The sequence below is a fragment of the Channa argus genome, chromosome 1 (assembly GCF_033026475.1).
Source record: "Channa argus isolate prfri chromosome 1, Channa argus male v1.0, whole genome shotgun sequence".
Taxonomy (NCBI): domain Eukaryota; kingdom Metazoa; phylum Chordata; class Actinopteri; order Anabantiformes; family Channidae; genus Channa; species Channa argus.
The window spans coordinates 41,217,624-41,242,465 of NC_090197.1; the positions used below are offsets into that span (position 1 = coordinate 41,217,624).

The 24,842-nt window shown below is 37.1% G+C and overlaps 2 protein-coding genes, 1 long non-coding RNA gene and 1 pseudogene across 8 annotated transcripts; 2 read left to right on the forward strand and 2 right to left on the reverse strand.

Annotated features, from left to right (window-relative positions):
* Positions 1–48: 48 nt before the first annotated feature.
* On the forward strand, positions 49–20,048 carry rassf4a (Ras association domain family member 4a). Of its 6 annotated transcripts, XM_067521473.1 has the most exons (11): positions 49–167; positions 7,760–7,828; positions 7,952–8,027; positions 15,366–15,472; positions 15,927–16,006; positions 16,804–16,973; positions 17,366–17,467; positions 17,544–17,595; positions 17,684–17,805; positions 18,565–18,662; positions 18,744–20,034. In XM_067521473.1, exons 2-11 carry the CDS (start codon positions 7,776–7,778, stop codon positions 18,811–18,813), a joined length of 930 nt encoding a protein of 309 aa, XP_067377574.1. In that variant the 5' UTR covers positions 49–167; positions 7,760–7,775; the 3' UTR covers positions 18,814–20,034. The 6 variants fall into 6 exon arrangements, with proteins under 6 accessions (XP_067377574.1, XP_067377617.1, XP_067377593.1 ...); XM_067521516.1 differs by lacking the exons at positions 7,760–7,828; positions 7,952–8,027 and having other exon boundaries at positions 65–167; positions 15,366–15,518; positions 18,744–20,048; XM_067521492.1 differs by lacking the exons at positions 7,760–7,828; positions 7,952–8,027 and having other exon boundaries at positions 65–167; positions 18,744–20,040.
* LOC137136306 (C-X-C motif chemokine 10-like) lies at positions 4,032–5,612 on the reverse strand. Its single transcript, XM_067521552.1, has 4 exons — positions 5,458–5,612; positions 5,168–5,297; positions 4,910–4,990; positions 4,032–4,507 (listed from the first exon to the last, which is right to left on the reverse strand). The coding sequence occupies exons 1-4, from the start codon at positions 5,522–5,524 to the stop codon at positions 4,393–4,395; spliced, it is 393 nt and encodes a 130-aa protein (XP_067377653.1). The 5' UTR covers positions 5,525–5,612; the 3' UTR covers positions 4,032–4,392.
* On the reverse strand, positions 13,112–14,209 carry LOC137136313 (uncharacterized). The gene is made up of 2 exons (XR_010915575.1): positions 14,074–14,209; positions 13,112–13,740 (listed from the first exon to the last, which is right to left on the reverse strand). It is a non-coding gene; the product is annotated as an uncharacterized lncRNA (long non-coding RNA).
* Positions 20,049–20,311: 263 nt separating the features above from the next.
* On the forward strand, positions 20,312–24,449 carry LOC137130826 (peroxisomal N(1)-acetyl-spermine/spermidine oxidase-like; annotated as a pseudogene).
* Positions 24,450–24,842: the final 393 nt, after the last annotated feature.

Consider the following 24,842-nt stretch of genomic DNA (forward strand, 5'->3'; position numbering starts at 1 on the left):
GGCTGAAAGCCTGTCAGCGTTTGCCTTCCATTGGCCTATCGTGGTATCAGTTTTATCCGGCTCTGAATACCGCACGCCAAGGCAGCCAGGAAGCCCGATAACGCACCGTGGACGGGATACATCGCTGGCGGATACAAGAAAGAAGACGGGGGACAAGGTGTGCTATGGTAAGATCCCCACTGAATAAATATATTTTCGTAAGAAAATGTCAGAAAGGAGGGAGCTCTACAAATGCAGTCATGCTGAGAAACCTTGAAAACAACGAAAGGCTCTGATGACAGGGTCTGAAGTTGGATGCGGGATAGTAGCGGTGTAAATGTAGAGGTTGCTGTATTTAAGAATCCTAATGTGAGAAACTTGTCTCTAAAACAGCATGCTTGTCGTATTAATAACTGCCAAAAGATCTCTGATGTTTGTACAGTAAGCGAGTTGCTGATAAACGGCTCAATCCAGTCAGTATCTAAATTTAGACTTTTGTTGGCAACGTTTTGCCAAAATTGGCAACATGTGCGTTATTTTGAGCTCCTGCGATTATATTTTATGGACAAGAATGGACTGCCTCCGGGCGCAGATGCCAGTGTGGGTGTGATAATTGGATCCGAATCTCGCGATGTTCAAACCAATTAGTAAAGCAGCAATGAACGTTCTTTGTCCACCGAGGAAGCTACGTAGAGGCAAATTATGTAAATTCCCCGTTCAGCTAAAATCTGTGCATCACCTGGTAGACTGACTCTTATTCCATCAGCTTTAAGCCTTTGGTCCATCTCCTTTGCAGTGCAGTGGATATATAATTTATCATATTGGTGACAGACTGGAATCTTTTAAGTAGTGGAATATTTATGCACCCATTATTGTTTATAAATATGTATGAGAGACAGACTGGTCATCCCATTATGCACCTACCTTGTCAGCACTCCTTGGATGAGAGAGGGAGGTGAGCAGAGAGATTTGTAGGGAGGAGGGCTGGCTGCTGCTGCCTTACTAATTAATAAACAAACAATTTAGGATTTGAATGAAAGTGATGAACAGATCTATTAGAGGAATTAATTTAATCCTCAGCTGTAATAACTGCAGCACCATTGTGACTGAAATTAAAACAAAGACTCTCCAGCTTTTGTTCTGTGTGTTGAGTGTTTGGCTAAACTTAGTACCTCACTTCCCAGAGATCACTTCCCAGTCACACAGTAGTGTGGCCAGTACGTGGAAGTCTGTTTCCTAATTTTGGTGGTCACTATAAATGCTCATGCAAGCATTTTTCCTCCTCCTTCTTCTTCTTTTTTCCTAACAAACGTCTATTTCAGCTACAAGAACTGCAGTAGTAGCACTTGCTTAATCATATGACCCAATAATGCACTAAACAGATCACCCTACTGAAAGTCTCAATGAAATTAGTCAAGCTTATTAACACTGTTTAGGATCCTTTGGGCTGTGTCCTTGCAGGTCTTGTTAGGGTGAAGAAAGACAACTGTCAATGTAAATCGACAACCATCCCACATTTTCTGTTTGAGTTGCTCAGTGGCCCCTCACTGAAAAAAGGGGGCATGCTACTGCAGTTACTTGTGCCACGCTTTAGACCCTAGGTGGCGCCATTGTAGCATTAGCCTCATGATCATCCAGGAAAAATATTTCCAATATCTTCTATATATAGCAAGTATTTAATTATATACTCCCATTGTTATTACACAGTATACAGTGTGTAGTTAAAACATGTCAAATACACTTATGTATTTAATAATTTCTTTGATATTGCTTTTAACAAAGTTCATTCAATACAAGTACCTTTAAATACAGTGCTGTTACATTGTGAAAGAATTAAAAAATTACAAAACTAAAAGTTGTAGATTAATTAGTAGAGCTGTGTATGCTGAAGTATGTTGTTATACACAGGTAGATGTGCAGTATTTGGAAGTAATATTAACGGGATTTGTTTTGAACATAAAGGCAACAGTATTACATTCATGTAATCTGTCTTTTACTTAAATCAAAGTAGCACTATTACAGTGTAAAAATACACAACACCATATCATTAATTAAGATGTATCATTAATAAATCAAAAGTAAAAATATTGATTATGGTAGAAAAATAGTGCCTCCCAATGTTTAGTTTAGTTTATTACAGTTTCTTTCTTTTTTCTTTTTAATTGCAAACAATACTTAAGCCAAAACCTAAAACCCTTCATATAGTCTGCATTACCAACATGCACCTTGGTCAGTTAATCTCACCTTCAAAACTCACGCAAGCCAATGAAGAGTCTCACTCAGATAAAGTACATTGTCATTCATAACACACTGAAAACACAGACAACATGGATCATTACATAAGTAAGTATATGTTTATCTTTATAAGTTTGGATTTTAACACCAATCAGTATTTCACTATAGAATAACACATTTTCACTTTATTGACTGTACTCAAGTATATGTAACAAGCATGAATCAGAAGTGCCCCATTGTTGTTTTATTATATCATTGTATATAGTAATTTAGGTGTAAAAAAGTTAAAACAAAAATGTAATTCATGAAATTCCAGAGCTGCAATAATAATTTCCCCTAAATGCATGTATAGTTTACTGTACAGCATGTTCAGTAAGAGTTCCTCCTTCTCCCCAACAGTATAACCCATATTGTCCCCTCCTTTTTCCTCCAAACAATTAATTTCTCCCTGTCACTTCTCTTTCCTGTTTTTCTTGATCCATGTTTCCAAGAAACAACTGTCCATAGGTATCCCTTTTCATTAAATATGAAACTAAACATAGGACATCAGGGTAGGCTTTCACCTGAAATCACAGATTGTTTAGTTTGGTTACTGTAGATATGAAAAAGATTTTGTTGTTTTAAATCGGATTTCATTTCAATTTTGACTACAGTGTGTCTGTATTTGAATATCCAGCAAATAAATCCTGTTTCATAGACGGTGAGGAATGAAGAAGAAAAGAGTCAGTAAAAGATGTGGTCATTGCATGAAGTTTGTGCAAAAGCAAAGAAAAATTATTTTGTTTTTTCTACAGACTGTTTTGCTAATTGTATGAGGAGTTTTGGCAACGAGTCTTCAGATTTGACCAAATCATGTCAGCAAAAAAATAGTATTTCCATTATAGTGCTATTGTATTACATTATGCTGTCTTTATTGTTGTATTTGGTTGAGATTAAGCTAATCTTTATTTACTGATAAAGTAGTTTATAGCAAATGACTAAACCCTTTAGAGAAATGTAGTGTATAAGATACTTGTGTAAAAGTAGAATCATATAGTTATTAAGGGTCATCTTCACAGCCTTTGACAGATCCTGTCACATCTATCACAGCCCATTATTGATAAATATGACCTGACCGCAGAGGAATCCAGCTGCTTTCATCATACTCATTATTAAAACAGTAATGAAAAGTCCCTTAAACCACCTGACCTGTAACAATGGCGATCTTGTTGAACAGTTTACTTTCACTTTTCTTTTTTCTTGGATCATGGGATCAAAATGCAGTTTTGCAACAGCCCATATCAATACCAGTAGGTGGAAAAGATATCAGGTTAGCACATGCCTTGGTGTTTCATTTGGCATTAACCAGATTGATGTGGGTGCAGGGCAAAAACACCCAAACGTCTTGCGTTTATAATAACTGTGTATTCTATCTTTTCGCTCCACTAGGATTTATGCTGTCACATGTTTTACAAGAAATCCCAGAACTGCTGTAAAGCTGGTGTCCACGCCCTGATCACCTGGATGACATAGTGTGTTGTGCAATCCAAGACAATAGCCTATAAAAAATAAAATATTACAACCTGTGATATGCACCTTTGTATTGTCACATTATATGACAGGACACAGTTTATATGCAGCCTTGAGATATTTGTGCACATGTTTTGTGTGAGTTTCTTTACTTTGTTCTTACTGATGACTCACATCCTGCACTTTATTAACAAACTTACTGACTGTGGGTTAGATGACCTCTCATATCCTGCTGAGGAAATAATTGTCCTTTCCATCCTCTACTGTAAAAATGAGAGGATTCAACCATAAATAACTCACAGCCACAGTTTAGATGTGATATATTTATTTATAAAAACAATGTGTAAAAAATGCCCATATAAAAATAAATAAGTAAGAAGTGTTATCTTTTCCAGCTGTACACACAGAACTACACATGAAAACAGATGCACTGACCATGTTATATTGTTTTAAGGCTAAAAATATCAACATTTGAAAAAAGCCACCAGGGCTTTTTAGCAATACAACAGTTACTTGCATAAAACTCCTAAGTGCTGGACTAGTAAGAGAGTTTAATTTACAGTGCAGAAAGTGGTCTGGAGTTAGGGGTCCACAGGGTGGCAAAATACATATACAGGATATCTCCATGCAGTAGCTTAGTTTCATTTGGCTGGTTAACTATAAGGGGTTTTAAGATGAGGCTTTGCTGTTTTGGCCCCTGGGCTTCCATTGAGGCCTCTGACCTCGGCCAACTCTCCGTCTTCTCTTCAGGCAAACCTTTGTATTCCGACCCATTTTATTAGCTCTGGAAAACATAGCAGAGCAGAGCAGAACATTCAGTGTAGGTGAAAAGATGAGATTACATACTCAGATATCAGTATCAGACATTATGTATGTAGACACACTTAAAACGTGAGCTTGATTTTTTTTCTATTTTTAATAAATGTAATAAAATAGACAGGAAAAAACGGCAGGTATGTGCCTTATTACAAGAACTGGCTCAGCAACAAATAAGATACTGTTGACTGATTTATGGGAAATATGGGTGGAACCCCCCCTTAAGGTGTTTGCAGAGATTTTAATGTTTTGTCAAAGCTTGCTTCCCCTTAGGTTTGTGAAAGCTCAATAGAGGATAATGCTACTCTGGGTGCCCTTAATGTGTGAATCTTGTAGCTTACTAATAACTTTTAGCAATTAAGGCTCTCACCTGTTCCAGCAACGAATCAGTTGTTTGCCCATTGCTGCCTCCGGATCCAAACACACTCTCATATTTTTTTGCAATGTCACTCTGTAAACCACATATAAATGCAAACATTTAGTCACATTTATTCAGATGCACCTATGCAGTGCGAGAAACGTTTAACAAAATAGGGAATGCCCACATACAAAATAAAAATTGAATTTATTTTACTTTAGCATAAATAACATAAGGTATGAATGAGTGTCTCCAGGGTCTCGTACTCACATAACTGTGATGATGTTACAGCTTGGGCTTTTGGGGAGGATTTCAAGCTCTTTCAGTTGCCCTCTGACTGCTGGTTGTGTTACTGGACACAAACATCTTCCTGGGACAAATGCGCTGTCTGATTCTCTCACTGTGCAGACACAGTTATAGGAATATAGGTTAAAGTCCATTATTAACAGAGATAAAGCTACTGCAAGTTCATATGGTTAGACCATTTAGCTCAGATAAAACTTCCCAAACCACATGCAGATGTTATTAGAGAAACAAATGCAGATATACAGTATTCTTACCTGTGAGCAACACACAGCAGAAGCTTAGGAAAGCGATCTGAAACACTGAATGCGAATAAAGCTCCATGCTGGAAAAGGCTGCGCTTGAATACTGAGCCCATGAGGCACATGTTGCTGTTTTATAGCTCACGCCCACCCACACTGTAACAAAAATCAGTTGTTTTTAATGCTGTGGTTTTTCATTATAAGCAACTTAACAGAACAACCTGTAAATTTTATCATTTCAAACTGTTACAATTACACTGTAAACCTTTTTTTACTATCAAAGAAACAATTACTGTAATTTAATTTTCTGTAAAAGTAATAATTACAGACCAAACAATCAACAATAATGCTGACACAGTAAATGTTTTGTCAGAAATGTAACCCACTGTACACAGAAATTTAAAGCAAAGCTAGATTAACCTTGAATTACTGTAGACTTACTGAAAGCTTTCCAAGAATTTAACCTCGATTCTGCAAACAAAAATTTCATTTCTCAACATAGTTATTTGTAATATATACTTTAAAAATATTAGCATGTGTCAACTTACTGATTAGTGAAAAATAGTGTTGTTGCCACTAAAATAGAAAAGATGGAGGGAAAAGAGAGGAAAAACCTTCCTCCTTGCCTTAAGGACAGTAAAAGCTTTTTAAATAATTAATTTAAACACCCTTTTCAATTTATTTCATCACCATTCAGTCACTAGAGTCTGAAATGGCTCATTTGTCTGTGCTGTAGAGCTCAGTTATTGTCCAAATTCAATTAAACACATCAGCCAGACACACCACTCCACTGACTTTACTGAGTTTAGTCCATATTCAGACATCATGGTTGCATGGGTAATAGATGTTGAAGCAATTGTATCTCCCAAATATCATCCTGAGAGCAGAAATTAAGGAGGGCATATTGTCATACACAGTGTTTTCATCCACACTCAGCATGAATACATGTAGGTCTTAAAAATAGTAGTATCATCCTGAAAAAAAAAAACTAAATTAAAACTTATGTTCATGAAACAATTCACACAACAATTTGGATATATGTGTTTAAATGTCCAGACAGTTACCACCCCTTTTTTATGATGTACCTTTGTAACTGTTACTGTATTTGTTTTCTGAACAGCCAAACTTGATTTGCAATAGCTGACTAGTAGTAGCAGTTGTAAATTATGATTTTAGTGTATTTTTACAACCCGTTTTTACACCCTTCAAAATTAGATTATTGTTTCACTCTGTGAAATTGGCACACATGGCCCAAACATCTATAATAGCTCTTGCATAAGATGCAGGCACAATGTAAACTTGATATAAATTTGCTTTAAAATAAGCTTTAATGCCAAATGTCCATTCTGATGACTTCTACAAGGCAGCACCTAAACTCTTTATTTATTTGCTGCAAAAACAACAGGTAATACTTTTTATCTAGGTAACCACCTGTGTTTTAAGTTAAGGATAATGCTGCCCAAACCACCTTTTGACTATATCATGAAAAACATAAACCAACTGAAAGCTTAGCTATATCCATGAACACATTATTTTCATGTCATTATTTTTGGGATTTTTGTGCCACATTTTTTACAGTGGGAGCTGGGAGCTGGGAGCTGGGCTTTCCAAACCCGGAAATTCCCAGTGGCTCTTTCCACTTTCTCCACTGATGAATATGTTTCCCCTGCTATTACTGTGTACGCTGACTCTATTACAAAAAAAGACTGGTGTTGAAGAGAGGGAGTTTTAGAAACTGTACCTATTCCGTATAATTAGTAAAGTGTCTGCTAATTGTTGTAGCAGGAGTTTTCTTGGAACAGAAGCACAATATGCAGGCTTGTTAAGCCTTGCTACCACATGTTGCTTTGATCAGGCGGTGGATCTGTGTCAACATCATGTGATTACTTTGAAGTTCTAAAGTTGTTCAACGCCATCAGCTTGTCCCTTTAGGCTCACAATGATTTGGCATGAGTTTTTTTAAGCCGGATTCGGTTCCTGCCTCATCCCTTCCATTTTATCTGGTCTGAGGACCAGCAGCAAGATGGCCCTTGGTGGCTGGGCAGGGCCACACCTGGTTGGGTGGGATTCGATCCTGCGGAGTTCTGCATCCCAACCCATCCCTGGATCCCTTTACATTTCTAATTTTATTCCTAATTCTAAATTACCTTTTATCTTATACATTAGCTGTCTAGTGTATTTTAGAAGTACATAATTTTTTATCTGGAAATGATGGATGTTTTTACATTATTATTTATGTAAACTTATTAGTTTATGTGTTAAAGATAATACAGTCTTAGCTATATTAAATGTTTGTATGTATGATTTTCTGCCACAGCTGGGCTCTAATCAGAATGGATGAGCATCAGACGCACGTGAAGCTTAGTGAAGAAAAAATTATACCAAAGTAAGTCCTGATAATACCCTCGCTGCCCAGTATAGTAATCACAAATGTAATTACAGATATAAAATTTACTATTAATAGCATTGTGTGGGAACTGTGTGCTGATCTTTCTTTTTTCAAATTCAGGTCTGATATCTTGTCTCTGCTGAAGACCTACAACTGCTACCACGTAGGGAAAAACTTCCAGCTGAGGACTCGTGAGGTAAGAATAACTGCAGACCAATCATATCATGGAAAATTGTGCCGGTGCTAAGGAAGCATGAGTGAAGGTTTATCTGCAGTATGTGTCACACTCATACCAAAACTAAAACCAGCTTGATTATTAGGCAGTTGATTAAACAATTATAAAAAGGTCTTCCAAACTTGCTGCAGACCTGTGAATTCCTTGGTACTTTTCCAACATACCAAGTTGCTGGCAAACCACAAAAAGTCCAGTTTTCCCACAAAATGAAAATGGAAAGAGGAAAGGAATCTCAGATATACACTAACTGCTTAACAAAGCACTTCCATCGTAAACGATTTGCTGTCATGGTCTGTCTGAAAAGCTGTTTGCAAGAGTTTGGTTATTTGTTTGATAGGTATGTTATGGTCGGGAGTTTCCCAGGGTTCACTAGCAGCTTTAAGAGTGTGTGTGTATGTGTGTCTACGGTCAGGGCAGGGTGGTCATGATCTATCCGGTGTTGTTGTCCCCCCAGCCAGACTCCCTACATTGTCTCATTCTGGGAAAACCCCCACAGTCAGTCCTAATGTAGATTCATACAACATACACATGTAGTATAGAAGCTGCATGGACTTGACATTAGCCAGATAAACGGATACAATATAACTAGAATGACTTTACACACTGCATAACACACATTTTATTAGGTGACCTGAACCTTTATTTGTTCAGAGCATTTCAATTTTAACTGAGTTGTTAATGCAAGTCACTGCATAATTCAACCAAAACATGTTAGTTTAGTAATAACCAAATACATTAGATTAAGACCAGACTCTTACAGCAACCAAAATATGCATTTCTCATGTGTGATAAGTTGTAGCAAGCAGTTTCTTACTGTGTTACTAACTAGGCTGTTCAAGTTCCAGTTTGGTAAGAAATGTGGAAGACAGATGGAAAAAAGGGGCAATCTTGAGAAAACAGTCTTGAGTAAACAGCTTTGTCTAGCTGTGACCTATACCTCCTTTACTCCTAAAAACCTTATACCTATAAATCATATTGTGCCAAATGTGATATTTGATAAAGAATCTTTGCATTGTAAAAACAGCAATACTCAGTAATCACTACTCAGCCTACTGTGACTAATTTGCTGGGAGAAATCCACTTTTACTTTAGGTGCAATTCAATTTACTCTTAACATGTGAGTGATACATTTAGAATTTGTTCTTGCACTTGGGTTGTTTCCTTTCACATCACCTTTGATTTGGTAGCGGAAGTTCTCAAATTGTCTTATTTGAATGGGTCTGCATAGTCATGATTAAAAGATAAGCCTGCAGCTAAATGCAGAGGGGAGGCATAAAAGTTTGACAATGTTTAACAAAATATTGCTAACAAAAGAAACACTACTTCCTCTAAGGCAACAGGTAACAAGTAGCTACACTCTTCAAGGCAACAGCTAAAAGAACTGCACTGTTCTTCAAAAGGTTAATGTGGAATACGGTATTGAATCAAGTTGCATCACACTCTTTATTTCAAGTAAGTAACCTACAAAATGGATTGGGTACGATAGAAATGTAACAAATGAGATGATAAACATGATCGGGTAGCTAGATCCCTAATTATTAGAAGCCTGGAGAAGGTATGAATGAAAAACGTTAGTGTAGATACAAGAACAAGCCTACGGGATAACTGAGATCCATTATGTGAAAATAGGCAAGATACAGGAAAATAATGGGAGAAAGAAAGAGGTAAGTGTATTACCAGTCTTTTCTACCAGGGCAGGAAAGTTTGAACAATAGAGAGCTGTCTCAGCCAATTCACTCAAATATACAAGGGAAACATCCTCAGCCTTGGAAGATAGAATGTAAAACTCAGGTAAGCACTATTTAAGTCTTTGTGCTCAGTAACAGGGTAAATAAAGGCAGATTGTACCAAACTGAAGTGTACTCTGGCAACACATAAGAGTTTCCGAGATTTGGTCTGGTTAAGGCACCCGACCACACAGCATGGAGTGAATGGTGAGAGCAGCTTAAATAGTGCAGGGACTAATTGAACAGAATGTGCTCCAGGTGAGAGTAGGCAGGCAAAGGAGCCACAGACATGGAGGAGGAGAGAGCATCTGAGTTTGTATTTAAGACATTTTATAGAATGGCTTGCATTGGAGTCAAAACTGATGCACAGCAGTGCTACCAGAGCCTTCATGATGCTCCTGGCCAGATGAAGCCGTGCTGAATATCTCCTGTCCTGGCAGTTCTCTCTGCATGATTCTTCAGTGTCATATTAGTCCTCCAGTCAGAGACAATTAAGTTACCATGCTCTGTCCACAAGAAAGATCCTTCTAACACACATTCAGAGCTTGTCCACTTTTCTTGTTTGCCAACACTCAGAAGAGCTGTATAATTTTAAAATGGTCAATAACATAAATTTAGTATTCTTACTAAAGTATTCTTTTTAAATTATTGGTCAATAAAAATATTAATGTGGCCATAGAATTAAAGTAAGCAAGAAACAAAAATGAAACAGACTGACAGGACAGCCATAATTAATAATCAAGGTTGGGAAGCCACTAAGGTCATTCAAACAATGGAGTGTTGGACAGGGCAGCTTCCACCTTAATCTAAGTCAACATTAAAGCTAAATAAAGAAATAAAACCTTGACAACAAGTCACACATCTTCAAGAGGAAATAAAAAACACAGTGAGCTAATGGTCCACATCCTCTACATAATTTTACCCCAGTCAGCCTGAAAGATAAACCGCAGAAAAGACTGTAGCCTGTGACCAGTCCACTGACATACGTGATTTGAAGCTTTCGAAATGTTTGAGAAAGTTCACCCTTGAGTGTGGTACCAGCAGCTAACAAAATTATTTTACCACAAGGCCCATGTAATGTAATGTAACGCTCCAGAAAAGCAGCTAAATCGATCCAAATCGAACAGTCATATGTCAGACCATACAGCATCCCAGGCACAACGGTTCTCACACATTATCGGCCAACACACATTAGCTGCAGCTAGGAAGACCATGGTTATGAGTATAATAAGCTTCTTCTGACATACCAGTGACCTTTTCCTGTGACCTGTTTCCACCACAACTACTGAAAAATACTTGATTATTTTGCGCAGTAATTTCTGCATAAATTTTTACATAGTTGGAGCCACATAAACAACAGGGAGTGAAGCCAAACATTAGTCAGGACTGAATCATTAAATATTTTGTGGATATGAGGACAAAGCATGACTCAGCAGTGACATTCTTGTTTTGGAAGCTGGCCCAAGACTAAGACTTGGAACGTCCTAATGTGACTTTGTGAAAAATACAGTGACAAGTGTTTCATTGTGATTGGTTTCAGTTGAAAACAAGTGGTCCTAGACTTCCAGGTTAAATCCTAAATAATTTTGTTTTTTGGTAAGTGTTTACATGTAAATCTACATCAACGCTAAAGGGATCATTATTCCCACATCCCGCAGTTTTCAAATTTTATATATATGCTACATGTCTAAGTCTTTCATTTGTTTTGTCGTGGTCAGGCCAAGAAGGTGTAGTCAGGTGAGTGTGTAGGTAAGGTGAGGTATAGTTGTGGGAGAACATGTCAGGTGGTTCGAATTAAAATTCAGTGCTTTTCAGAGTAAACAAGCATTAACACGTACACCTACTAACAGTACAAATTTTTCTCCTTTAACTGCTCAGGTTGTTGAGCAACAGACCTAGTGAAGGTGGTACTGTCCATTAATCAAAGGCACTTCAACGTGGTGGATTCAGTATGTTCGAAAATGGCTGTAGGTTTTAAATTACCTTGTTATTAAACTGTGTTCAGCTTATGATGTGTTATGGTCAAAGATTTCAGTCTGATCTGAGTCATCACTGAGCAAACACAGTAGTGTTCTTTGTCTGTGCTTGTCTGACCTACATAATAAAATACGAATCAGTGTTCATGCAGCCCACTCTAGTGGCTGTGACTTGTATTTTTTTTGTTTTAAAGGCCACCATTGTACCACCTCTAAATACCACTAGATGACTGTGGTGTGGTGTATTTAGTCTGTAGAAGTAGTGGAAGATATCTTAAGTATTTTATATAACTTGAAGTAGAAGCAAAACCGCACTAAATGCTAGAAGCCCCACATTTATATTGTTAGTAAAAGTAATAAAGTATGAAAGTACTATCAGCTACATATAAAAAAATATACTTGTCTGTAAAACTAATGCTGTAGCAGGACAAAGAAAGTAATCTCAGTTACTTCATCTATTGTAGGGAGCCATGATCTTAATGCTAAATGTTGAGGCTGGTGAAGAGGCTTTTATTTATTTAAAATGTTGCAATATCATAATGTAGAAATAGATTGCAAGTGAAACGCCTGCATTTAAATAAAACTTTGCTCACTTACTTTACTCACTTTAAGCAAATGTTCAAATGAACTGTAATCCAAATAAAGTATCCTATATGCAGAATAGATAATTTGTTGTATTAATTGTAACTGATTAATTGTAACTAATGATTTGTCGTTACATTTTGCTGATGTTGCAGCAGCTACATTATTTGTATGTATGTATGTAAAGTATACAGCTGGGTAGTTTGCAGAAGTCTTTGTTGTTCTTTTTTGATAAATATATCTCACAGTGTTCATTTTCCAAATGTCATAAAATAAAAAAAGCAATATCAAAAGTAGTAGAATAAAATAAACTGAAGTGCATAAATAAAATATACTCAAGTAAAGTAGAGGAACTTCAAACTGTAACTGAAAAGGTGTGTTTTTAATATTTTCCACCACTTGCTAATTATGTGGCCAGTATATAAAATATAGTCTGAAGATTAATTAGTGATTTAAACAGACAATGTAATTTCTTTCCTGACATAAGTAGCATGGATTGGCAATACTGTTTTTGTGTTCATAGTATTGTCCTGTCATCTCGTCAGTCTTTTTACATTTTATATTATAAATGAATTATTTAGTCTCTAAAATGCCAGAAAGTGAAAAACAATCTGTTTCACATAGCCCACAGTATGCCTTCAAAGGCTTAGTTTAGTTCGACCAAAAAATCTGTAAGTTGTGTTCACAATGGAAACATTGCGTTTATTATATGTGTTGACCTTCAGCTGGTTTGTAGAGTAACTTTAGAATCAACAAAAAATATATTTTTTTGTATTTTATTAGAAACAGCATAATTTTCATTTTTACACATCGTGACAAAATGTAAACATGCAGACGTAAGTCATCAGTGCACAGAAATAAATAGTTCTTCACTCTTCTCTGTTTTGATCCTCTTAAACAGAGCCGGGTGTTCCATCCTTTACTGATTATGAGATAGTCCATCAAAGTGCCCACAGTGCTTCCCACAACAAAAACATCTCTCTTCAAGTCCGTATCTGTCCAAACAGCCAGTCTACGGGGTCTTTACCCCTGCAGTCTAGTTCTCTGCTGTTGTTGAGAGATAAATCCTCTGTGCTGTTTAGACCTAGACTGGAAGGTCTGGAAGTCCTTAGTGTACGGGTAGACCCACGAGGGAGTGAGGTTGAGACGGAGAGCTTCATCTGAGCCTTTGAGAGCTGCCTCAGCCTAGGGGCCCTCTGGAGTCTGACAGGGCCACAGCTTGGGGCCTCAACGGGGCGAGCGAGGGCCTGGATACTGCTCATGTAGTCCTCTAGAGACTGGGTGCTCTGGGTAGACTGGGAGCATGAAGGATGGACAGGCAAGTCCTCAAGCGTTTCACTGATAGTGGGCAGCAGAGGCAGGGGAAGCAACAGCTGCCTGCGTTTCATGCTGCAGTGGAGGAGAGAAAATAAAATAGTTAGACTGTGAATCTTTCTCTGAGGACTTTATTAACACAACATAATCCAGCTATTTATTAAAAACACATCTGGATGTGTTTTTTTATTTTATTTAGGATGCTGAACACTGTCACTATATATGCCTCTGCCAACAAACAAATAAAAATGTTCATTACAATTACAGTGTTAAATGATATTAAACAATGCTAAAAGTTTCAACAAGTAAAATGTGTTACATTTCTACAGTTCCTTTGAAATTAGTATGTAGATATACTAAATTATGATGATGATGACGAAGATAATAAAGCTAGAGAACGATTCTCACCTTTGATTGTTTCAGATGCAGGTCTGACACAAAAAGTGAAGCAAAGTGTTGTCCGCTCAGCTGGGTATGAGGGGACTGAAGCCTGCATCCAGGTTTTATAGAGGCACACAGCTGCGTGATTAACTGCTACTTCCAAAAATAGCTCTGCTGACCTTACTCACATCTGTGTCAACTTTTGTGTCCGTGTTTGTGTGTGGGTAAGAGGGTGTGTTCTTGCCTGTCCAGGAAACTCAGGAGTGGTAGGTTAGTGAGGTTCAGTGGTGCAGCTGCTGTGAATGTTTATATTCCAGAAACAATGAAGCCTTAGGAAAAATCTGACACCCTTCCAAAATACCACTTTCTGCCTTTTCTTTTCTTTGCCTGTCAATTCAGTATTAGATCATTATCCTCTTAAATTCACTTTAAAAAGCTTTATTTGCCACAACTACAACATCAAAAAAATTTAGTTATGAATAAAAATAAAACTATGAAGTCTATTCACATGAAAGGCACAAGCTATTTGTCACCAACACATTATGTGGCCCTTTAAAATCCATATGCATACTTAATAGCATTTTAATTTTAATATCGACATGTAGTTTTTCCTACAGCTGTACATTTTCTATTAGTTCTCCACAGAATGTATATCAATATAATTTAATTGGACGTTATGTCACACAATGGTTTAAAAAAAAGTTGCAGGGTTACCACAAACATTCTGCAGCGTATCAGCTGTTCAGATGGACTTCTCAGAATTTCATTAACTACTGTTTTCTGGGTCTTATCTGTTTCACTTTGGTGTTAAAATCTCTGTAACAAATTGATTCACAGACCTTTCCTCCAGTGGTATCTGGATTATGTGGTATCAAAGTGGTGATATAACAAGTTATTTTAGACACAGAAAGCAAGATTGTTGTTCATTTCACATTTAAAACTGGAAATTTGTAAACACTTGTAAACACTCATGTTTTTTTCTCTGTTATCAGAACATATAGCATTAAGACAGTTTTCTTCTAAATTTGGTTTCACATTATGAAATTGCCTTCCTCCACGTGTACGTGACCCAAAGCAGCTGTGGCTCTGTTCTCATTATTGCTGCCTTCTCAAATATGACGTCCCCATTGTGCTGTATTAAACAGGGTGGGTCAAACCTCACAGTTTCTACAAGATGAGATGCTTCACAATTTAGCTGTGAGCGACTGTTCCTGCACGTACACCTGATATTGAGCTGCTGTGGCGAGCGGCCAGCAGGATATCCCCTCAGAGCACGACTGCTTATTGTTATATCTGTCTGCGTGTGTTTGTGTGTGTAGGAGGATGGAGAGCTCATCCTCGAGGGCCTGCTGAACATCTACTGGGGCCTACGCCGACCAATCAGACTTCAGATGCACGATGACAATGAAAGATTCCATCTCAACCGGTATCGGCCTGATTCAGCCTGACATAGATGTGCTGATGTTGGCATTGTAACTACAACATTGTCTACAGTGATGTCTTAAATAGTATCTGAGAAAGTCAAAGTAAAACTCTAACTCCAACTTTTATTATTTAGCTGAAACATTGCTGTAATAAAGATTTGGTCAGTTTTTGCTTTTTGGCAATACTACTAAAAAACTTGGTAAAATAAGTGAAAACTTTATCAATCACCAGATGGAAAATGTACAGTGAACAAAAAAAAAAAGAAAAGGCAAGACATAAGTCAAAATTATTCAGTATTTTATGTTCGTAAAGACTGGTTCTGAACTATTGCTCAGTGACATTCTCAAAATGGTTATTTTCACAAACAAAAAAGTCCTAGATGTAATGTAGGAATATTGTACAACGGATGTCAACATACAGTTGATAATCAAGATTTTTCTTGTGTTTTTCTACAGAAACGATAGATCTACTTTGGCAAAGCAGTTTTCAGCAGAATCCAACAATAATACCCAGGGCAGAGAAACTGGACCAGCTAGTGAGTAGCATACATGTGCAGCCTGTTCACACACCTGCTGAATTAATGAATTACACACACACAATGAAACAGATTATAGCTCCACAAGTGCCTCATTCAGTGTTTCCAGCAGAAAAGTTGGTTCACATGTTGAGCACAGATTATCATGAGATGCCAACCAGTTCAAGTCACCAACACTATAAATAATCAGTCATGGCCCTGAGCTGTCTGATAGAGTCCTACAAGTTCACTGATGAACAACTGAGAAAATTTGTATTTTCTTTTTGCAGAATTTAGTCACTGTCCTACTAAATCAAATCACTGGTATAGTTTTACTATAGATGATCTTGCTGTAACAGAAAATTCAAATGTAAACAATGAACTCTTTAGTTTAATAAAGGTTTTTGTTATGCCTATATAAACAAAACCCTGATAATGGCCTGGGGCTCAGGTATTAAAACAGTACTCTACTAATTACAGTGTCTTTATGTCAACACCTGTTTTCTTCATGTCAGGGAAAATTTCAAGTGTGATCTAGAAATCATGGCTGTGACTGAAATCAGCCCCTACACACTATATAGTGTGTTTATCATTATTTAAAATTACATGTAAGGTTTTAAAATTTTTATTAGAGATATGCTCCATAACTTGTGGAGAGAGGCTGTCAACGCGTCTCATGACACAGACTTATAAAACAACATGGGAGCCGTACGAAGATGTTCCCTTATAATGGTGAACATAAGCGATGCTTCTGCTGATTCTGATGTTGACAAAAACAGACACAAAGTGATGTATGTGTTTTTGTTTATACCCCTGAGGTGGTGATATGCGTGGTCAGGAGGAAGAGGATTCTCCTCAGCTTCTGAGGACCAGGAGTGATGCCTCTTTTATGCGAGTTCAGAGAAGGTCAAAAACGCACACTGCCAGAGACCTGCAGCGGCTGCGCACACACAGGTTCTCAATCAACGGACACTTCTACAACCACACGGTACAACAAACAGAACACACATACTAGCACACTTTAATGTATCCCGTTGCTGACACATCTCCAGGTGCAGAGGGGCAGTGGCTTCCTGTGCGGGTGTGCCTGAACTTCTGATGAGTTTCAGAACAACAGCCTGCCGCTGATTTCAGTAATGTTCCACAGAATACAAGATTCCACTGAGCGCCTTCATCAGCTGGTCCTGAATATACGATATGTTTGTTGTTATTGAACACGTTCCAGCTACAGACTGAGGGATTTCCTCTCTTCTGGAAATTTCCTGCACAAAATGTCCAGGGTGTTCAAATCCAGGAATTGCTGCTCAAATTAATGGGTCTTTAGAAGTTGTTGCTACTTTGTGTTCTCTCAGTACTGCATGTTTGTTTCTTTCCCTTTAGACATCTGTATTTACTCCAGCCTACGGTTCGGTCACTAATGTACGAGTAAATAGCTCCATGACGACAGGGCAGGTCCTCAACCTACTGCTACACAAGTTTAGGGTAAGCAGTACAGCACCTAAAGTAGCAATTCAGTAAAACCCGAAACAGGAAATAATCAGTTTTTGTGTTTTTCAAGGTGGAGAATAAATGTGAAGAGTTTGCCCTTTACATGGTGCACGAGTCCGGTGGTAGGTGCTGTAGTTTATTATGTTTTGTCACTACAATGTCTCTTTGTTGTGTAAGCTATTAGTGAGTTTTTCCCCTGTGACCTTGTAGAGAGGGCTCATTTGAGAGATGGCGAATACCCACTCGTGGCTCGTGTGCTTTATGGCCCTTGTGAAAAAATCTCAAAGATCTTCATCATGGAGGCCGACCTCGGTGAGGAAGTCACGTATGATGTGAGTCTGGGCCTTGTGCCACTACTCTCTCTGTTTACACCTAGTAAACCGTTTTTGTTTTGTTTTTTGCGTAGTCCTCAATATAGACACATAACACACAATGAACCATTGATAGACAACTGGGTTAAATTTAGAAAGCTGAGAAAAGATATCCTGTTGTGGCTCTGATACAACAATAGGCTAAGATACCAAACTCTAGGTTCCGCACTGAGGAATATAAATATAACCTGACTGTTTATGGAGATGATGAAGATGATGATCTGGAATGATTCTTATAGATCAACTCAGTAGCAAATGTTACAGGGTCATACAGTAGTTTTCATTGTATTTGTCTTTTTGAAATTTTCACCTATCATTTCTACTTCTACCATGTGTTCTGGTTGTGTTGCCCAGAGCATTACAAAATTGAAAATATTTAACAGCACTGTTTATTACCAGAAATAACCCTGTGGTGGAAAGGACTGTGTTGTATTGGAGGCTGTCAATAAATAAATAAATAAATTATACACACACACACACACACACACACACACACACACACACACATATATATATATATATATATATATATATATATATATATATATATATATATATATATATATATATATATATATATATATATATATATAAAATTATTATTTTTTATTATTATTGGATATACAGATATACAGTAAAAGTTAACTGTACAAACTATTTGAGTGCCTGCGTATCTATAGTATGGGTACTATTTCTCATGCAGATTTCTTTTCTACCCAGGTTGCCCAGTACATAAAGTTTGAGATCCCTGTTTTAGACAGCTTTGTGGAAAAACTTAAAGAGGAAGAGGAACGAGAGATAAACAAACTGGCCAAAAAGTAAGTATGTGTGTAAGGTGTGTGTTTGTGTGTGTTTATATGTGTATCGATCTTTAAGCATGTGTTTTCTTGCCTCTGCAGGTACAGTGCTCTGAGGTCTATGATCCTAGATCAGCTCAAAGACAGAGGTCACACCAGTGACGGAGTATAGAGTGTGTGTGCATGTTTGGGGTTGGGGGGGAGACAACACTAATGATCATTCATTTACTATGGTAATATGGATAGATATTTTCGGGAATGTAAAGGTAAAGGGGTAAAAGTAAAAGCTGCAATAGAACCATATCAGACACCAATGTGCTTCTACTTTTAGAATTATCTTAGCAATTTGTATGATCTGATTGTTAGTGTATGACTGTTTTGTATTTTTGTATTTTGTATGAAAATTCTTATTGCAAATATGAATATTTATACAAACTGTTTTTTTTAGTAATGTTTCCTCTGACTTGGACATTTTATGTAATAAATCAGTTTTAGTTTGGTCTTTATAAATGCTGTTGGATATTTGCTGACACCAAACAAAATAACCAGCTCAGGATTCCCACAAAGAAAAACCATTTTTATTATTTCCTGGACTTCCACAGCAACTGTAACACAGATTAGCATTGTTCTTCTGAGTGACCCTTTGCCAGCCAGTTCCCACGAGCTGTGTGTGAGTGTGTGAGAACATATCAGCATTACACAATAGGGGTATCCTGAGAAAAGAAGGCTGATCCTTTTTCCCACAGTCTTACAGTGTTAATGTTTGTGGACCAGCCTCAAGCTACACTCCGTTGACCTTTATTATTTAATGAATCTGATTTTTTTTCTATTATTAATATATAAACCCCACACATTCATACACATGCACCTATTGCCCTCAAGCAACACAAAGTAAAAGGCAAATCGCTTAAATGTTTTTTTTTTTGAGTGTATGTCACAAAGGTGATATGCATATTTACAATATTTGATTATATGAGTACACCAGAAATTCCAGCTGCAGATAAAGTGAAAACATCCAAGAAGGCCAGTTGTTTGAGTTTTTAAATGTCAGAGTCGCTAAAGTAAGCCAAGCCCAAAAAAGCAGAACACACACAATGCAGTCCGCAGCAAGGTTAATGTATACAAATCACTGTAGTCCATAAATTCAAGTAGGAGTGTAACACATACTTTACCAGTGATATCAATTTGTTTGCCTAGTTGAACATGAATACTTACTCAAAGACATTCTGATGAGCTAACTTATACTCAGCCTGTGTTGATTTTCCAGAACCCTAAATGAATTAAGCTGTAAACACCAATTCTTGGGGCTTTATTTTCTTAAAAAGGTATGTTGTACAATTGTTCTGCTTTAAATAAAAATTAAACAAAAAAAATTCAAAGGCAACCTCTGGGCAATATAGATGTTATTCAACCACCTAACCAGATCTAGATCCATAGGACAAGCAGATGCAATCTAAGGTGCCAAATAAAATAAATTGCCCTCCAGATTGCCCACATGCATTTTGGCAACATCTGGGTCACATCCAAATTTTGTCACTTTTGTCAGTCCAGATCTAGACCACTTATGGTAATTCAAATGTGGACTATTGTACACACATTCTGACTACATCTGGGCCACATATGCAGTATGGAACATACACAGACCCAGTTAAGCAGGTCTGACAACCAAGATGTGTAAACTAATTTAGGCATCCTGCACAAACATATTTGGTTTTCATCACTTTTGCTCTTCTAAACATTATAAATACAGACATTGTTAAAATAGGAAAAAAAGCTAATTCTGTGCCCGATAGAAGACGGTACTTTAAATCCTTTTGTCCCTCAGCCTGATGCTTTTCTTGACTTGTCACCTTTCAATAGCTGCTTACAGATATTTTATCGACAGTCTCGTGGGGAAATTACATTTTTGTTCCAAAACCATGTAGCCTGAAAGAATATCACAGAAGTGGACCTCTTTAATTTAAACATGTCAAATGCTATGATTAAAGACACCACAAAAAAGATGTTTGTTTTTTTTCAAACAAGCTGGATTTAATCACGTGCAAATACTTGAAGCAGAAACGGAGGAAGAGCAAAAACAGAAAGACTGGGTGAGCTACATTATCTGCAATATAATGTAACATTTCTCTTTAAATCTTCTTATCTCACAAAAATGATCATCCTTTTTGATTAGAAATATGAACATCAGCTTAAGCTTATGTCTTTCTCCAGTAGCTTACAGTGAAGCTCCCAACTCCACTAAACGCATACAGTAATATTTTCCATAAAACAGGTGACAATATATAATTATTTTTTGTCAACTGTCAAAGTCTTTCACTGCCAGAAAAATCTAATGAAAATAATGTAACCTTTCAACGTTACAACAAATCTGCTAATTTTAGAAGAAATAAAGGCATAGGTAGGTTAGATGAACTTAAACAGTAGGCCTATACTTTATTTGTATATTGCAAAGCAAAAACTACATAATGTTACCAATCTAGCTTTTTTATACTCCAAAGAGCTTTTCAACTTCTATCTTGCCATCAGTGAGAGACTGTTAGCTTTAACAGAACCAGATGCTCTCCATATCAAGAAACATACCATAAAAATGATGAACGTGCACGTATGACAACATGCAATAAATATTTTGACTGTTACTGGTAAAAAACTAAAACAGAGATGTTGCTCTCATATAGGCAGGGAACTTGACTAAAGGAACAAAATGTATCACACATTTAATGATTTTGTAGTCCCTTTTAAACTGAAACTTGTGATTAAAGCAGTACAATTACACAGCAACCTTCTCTATAGGTAATAGCATTGTGGAGATAGGTGCATGTTATATCCACTGCCCATTGGAGGAGAACCCTGTGTTCTGTCTGGCTTGTGACTATAGGCTTCTAGATCAAGAAGCCCTAACCTCAGAGAACCAGGCCATGGATGTTGATGAACGTCCTCCCTTGGTTCACAACTGGTTCAGCAGTTCAGGTCAAAGGAAACATGTTTTAACAAGCATAAAGTGTCCACATAATGTTTCTGTCAATATATTGTACAAGTTCAAAAAGCTAATTGTTAATTTTTCATATTATCTGAGGGGTGTGCAGGTCAAAGTGCTGAGCAGTTGAATCCTGCTTTGGAGATGTTTGATCAACAAACCCATCAATGAACTGGCAGAAAATAATCTGTCCCTCCAAAATAAGTTGGATATTTCAGTCATTTTTTTAAGAACATGCTATAAATTTTACATAGTAAATGGCACTTATTTTAGACATAGACCCCATTCCAAGGGGATCAAATGTTTGACTTATGTTTTGATATCTCAAATATCTTTACCTGAGAAACAAACCCCTACATGAAGTGATACTCCTCAGAATGAGGACGCACACTAACATCTACGCCATGTGCATCACGTAACTTTTATCTTTTTCTTTCAGTGGCTTTGAGGGCCTGATCAAGAAGCTGATGTCAGAGCTCCCCTCTAACTTAGTGACCTACAACTGGCCTGTGAACTGTGTCCATTGGAACAATTCAGAGAGTGGAGTAACACTGTGATGGTTGAGTGTGATGATAGAGAGAGGATTCTTGCTGATCATGTTATAGTCACAGTACCTCTAGGTAGACTTCTGTACACATACTGTACTTTTTTCAATTCAGTGTGTAAAATAACCTCCAGCAAAGATGAGGACTTAGGCTATACATTAAGTATGGTCAGTTTGGATACATTATATTATCTTTTTTTAAAAACATTTCTCCTTTTTGTGGTCATGATACCTCAAGAAGGACTACTCCACCCTAGTCCCCCAGCACACAAGCTCAACTCAATCCAAAACTAGGATTTGGGACACAAAATTTATGTCGAGTTTGACTCACCATGGTGGGATGCAGAATTGTCTACCTAGTGTAGAAAGATGAGGTCTTTGGTGTAGCTAAGAACTACATTATAGAGTCACAAGCGTGTACAGAAACAATGCCTCAATGTAGTTTGACTGAAATTTACTTATTGTTCTATCATGGTTTGCAACTTTTCATCTTTACCTGCCTGGTTGTCAGATTTAATGGCTTCTTCAACAACTCAATAAGATATTTAACTCAAAAGTTACCTACCTTTACGACCCTATAAATATACCTACAAACTGACCTATTTACCTGCAGGGAAAACTCTTATTATACATTAACCATTTATATATTTGGCATATAAAGTACATGCATCTGAGATACTTTTTCTTTTGATGTCTAGATGGTATGAAAATACTATCTCGGAAAAGCTAATAATTTGGGACAATTAGTGTATAATTGAAAAGAAAAAAACTATAAATACAGACCCTCTGACATTTTTATATACACTTTCTTTTTTTTAGGAGGACTTTTCAGACCAGGTATCAGATATAAGCAAATAGTGGATAAGAAAGTTGGCAGCATTCACTATGCTTAAACCCTCTGAAAGGTCAGCAACATATCAGTGTTCCCTCTATAGTGCTTCTACAGACATTCAAATGTTCTGCAGACACATGTCTCCCTTTGCTAATTTAATTTTTAGGAATAGCTATGTTCTCTGTGGCTGGATTTCTGGGCATGAGTCAGAGTACATGGAGACACTTTCTGAACAAGAGGTCAGACAGTCCATCACAGAGCTTGTCCGTACATTCACAGGTGAGTTGCAACTATTAATACTATCAATACTAATTATGTTTGTTGAATTGTAATAACAAGCTGCTATACAGAGAGGAGGTCAGCAAAAAAATGACTGGAAATTCAACACAGAGTTCAGCTTGGAAAGCTGTTTGTGAAAATATCCTAAACGGATCACTTTGTAATAATAACTTGATTTAAACAGCATGGCCTTAGCTGTGGTGCCACCTTGTGGCCAAACTAGACTTGGTCGTAAGAACACCAGACTTTCTATTATTATCTACTTATCTATTATTTTACTATTGCATAATGTGCTGTGAGTATTAATCATTACATCTTTGCATCCTACAGGTATGAATTCAGTTTTTTTGTGTTTGTTTTTTATGTTTTTTGAAAGTTTAGTGTTGTGGGTTAACAAGCTGTCAGTTTCTGCTTAAATCCTGATGTGTCAGAGGATCTGAAGATGTAAATAAGATAAAAAGTCTAATGTAATTAAAGTAATATGTTATTAATTTACTGACAATAGAGTCATAACATTGATTTGATTTGATTTGGCACGTGATGTACTACATTCAAGATTCAAAGGTTTATTATCATGCATAGCTTAGTGCCATGTGATATTTGAATAAATCAGCTGCGTTTTCAGTGTGAACACTTTCAAAAATTTCCAAAAATATTTATGAACCTTGCTTCTATGAGGATCATCACTGCATTTAGGAAACCCTACCATCACACCGAAGAGAATCTCGTGCTCCCAGTGGTTTTATGAGCCCTGGCTCCTACAGTCACCGTGCAATAGGATGTTCAGCACAGAACCTGGAGAACATGATGGAACCCCTGCCTATAAAGGGATCAAAGGTGCAGAGATGAGCATGTTTCACTCACACACAAATGCACGTGTGCATGCAGGGACTATTCAGAAAATACCTTGATCAAATTTTCTCTCCGTTCTAACAGTTTAGTTCTGCCCCTGCAAGTATTGTTTGCTGGAGAGGCTACTCATCCCTGCTACCACTCCACCGTACATGGTGCCATTCTCACAGGTTGGAGAGAAGCTGATCGGCTCATCTCTCACTACTCATCCATCTGTAGACAGCCAGATCAAAGTCTTTAAACGATAGATACAGCAATGTTTTTCCCCAAATTGATAAAACTGCTACTTCTTATCCTTTGAGTATTAAAAATGGAAACTTCTGTTCACATTTACCGTACTTTATTTGAAAAAGTTGCATAATGCCTTTTGTGAAATTAGATTAATTCCTTTGTGTTATGTGACTTGATTCAGTGTTTATTAGAGGGAAAGACTGAAAGAAAAAACTATTAAATACAGTTTATCTGAGCAGGTAAATGCAGAAAAAAGTAGGGTTACCAGATCTCTGTAGTCTGCTCCCCATCTCTACTTGAGTCTTGCAGTTTAAAGAGTAATGTAGAGGTCAAGGTTTGATAAAGAAGACAAATGCATGGAATAAAAACAATATAATCTGCAGATTAGTTGTTGTGATGTTTTAAACAGTTCATTGTGAGCCAGTTCATGTTGCTGTAATGATAAAACAGTGGGGAACTATTATAGCTCAAAAGGTCAATTAAAATGTC

Bases quoted from the DNA above. Each gene is read 5' to 3' on its own strand.
- rassf4a (XM_067521473.1), top strand. From the start codon at position 7,776: ATGGATGAGCATCAGACGCACGTGAAGCTTAGTGAAGAAAAAATTATA. The intron at 8,028-15,365 runs GTAAGAATAACT...TTGTGTGTGTAG, and splicing joins TCCAGCTGAGGACTCGTGAG to GAGGATGGAGAGCTCATCCT. The intron at 16,007-16,803 runs GTGAGTAGCATA...TATACCCCTGAG, and splicing joins CAGAGAAACTGGACCAGCTA to GTGGTGATATGCGTGGTCAG.
- LOC137136306 (XM_067521552.1), bottom strand. From the start codon at position 5,524: ATGGAGCTTTATTCGCATTCAGTGTTTCAGATCGCTTTCCTAAGCTTC. The intron at 5,298-5,457 runs GTAAGAATACTG...GTGTCTGCACAG, and splicing joins CTGCTGTGTGTTGCTCACAG to TGAGAGAATCAGACAGCGCA. The intron at 4,508-4,909 runs GTGAGAGCCTTA...TATGTTTTCCAG, and splicing joins CTGATTCGTTGCTGGAACAG to AGCTAATAAAATGGGTCGGA.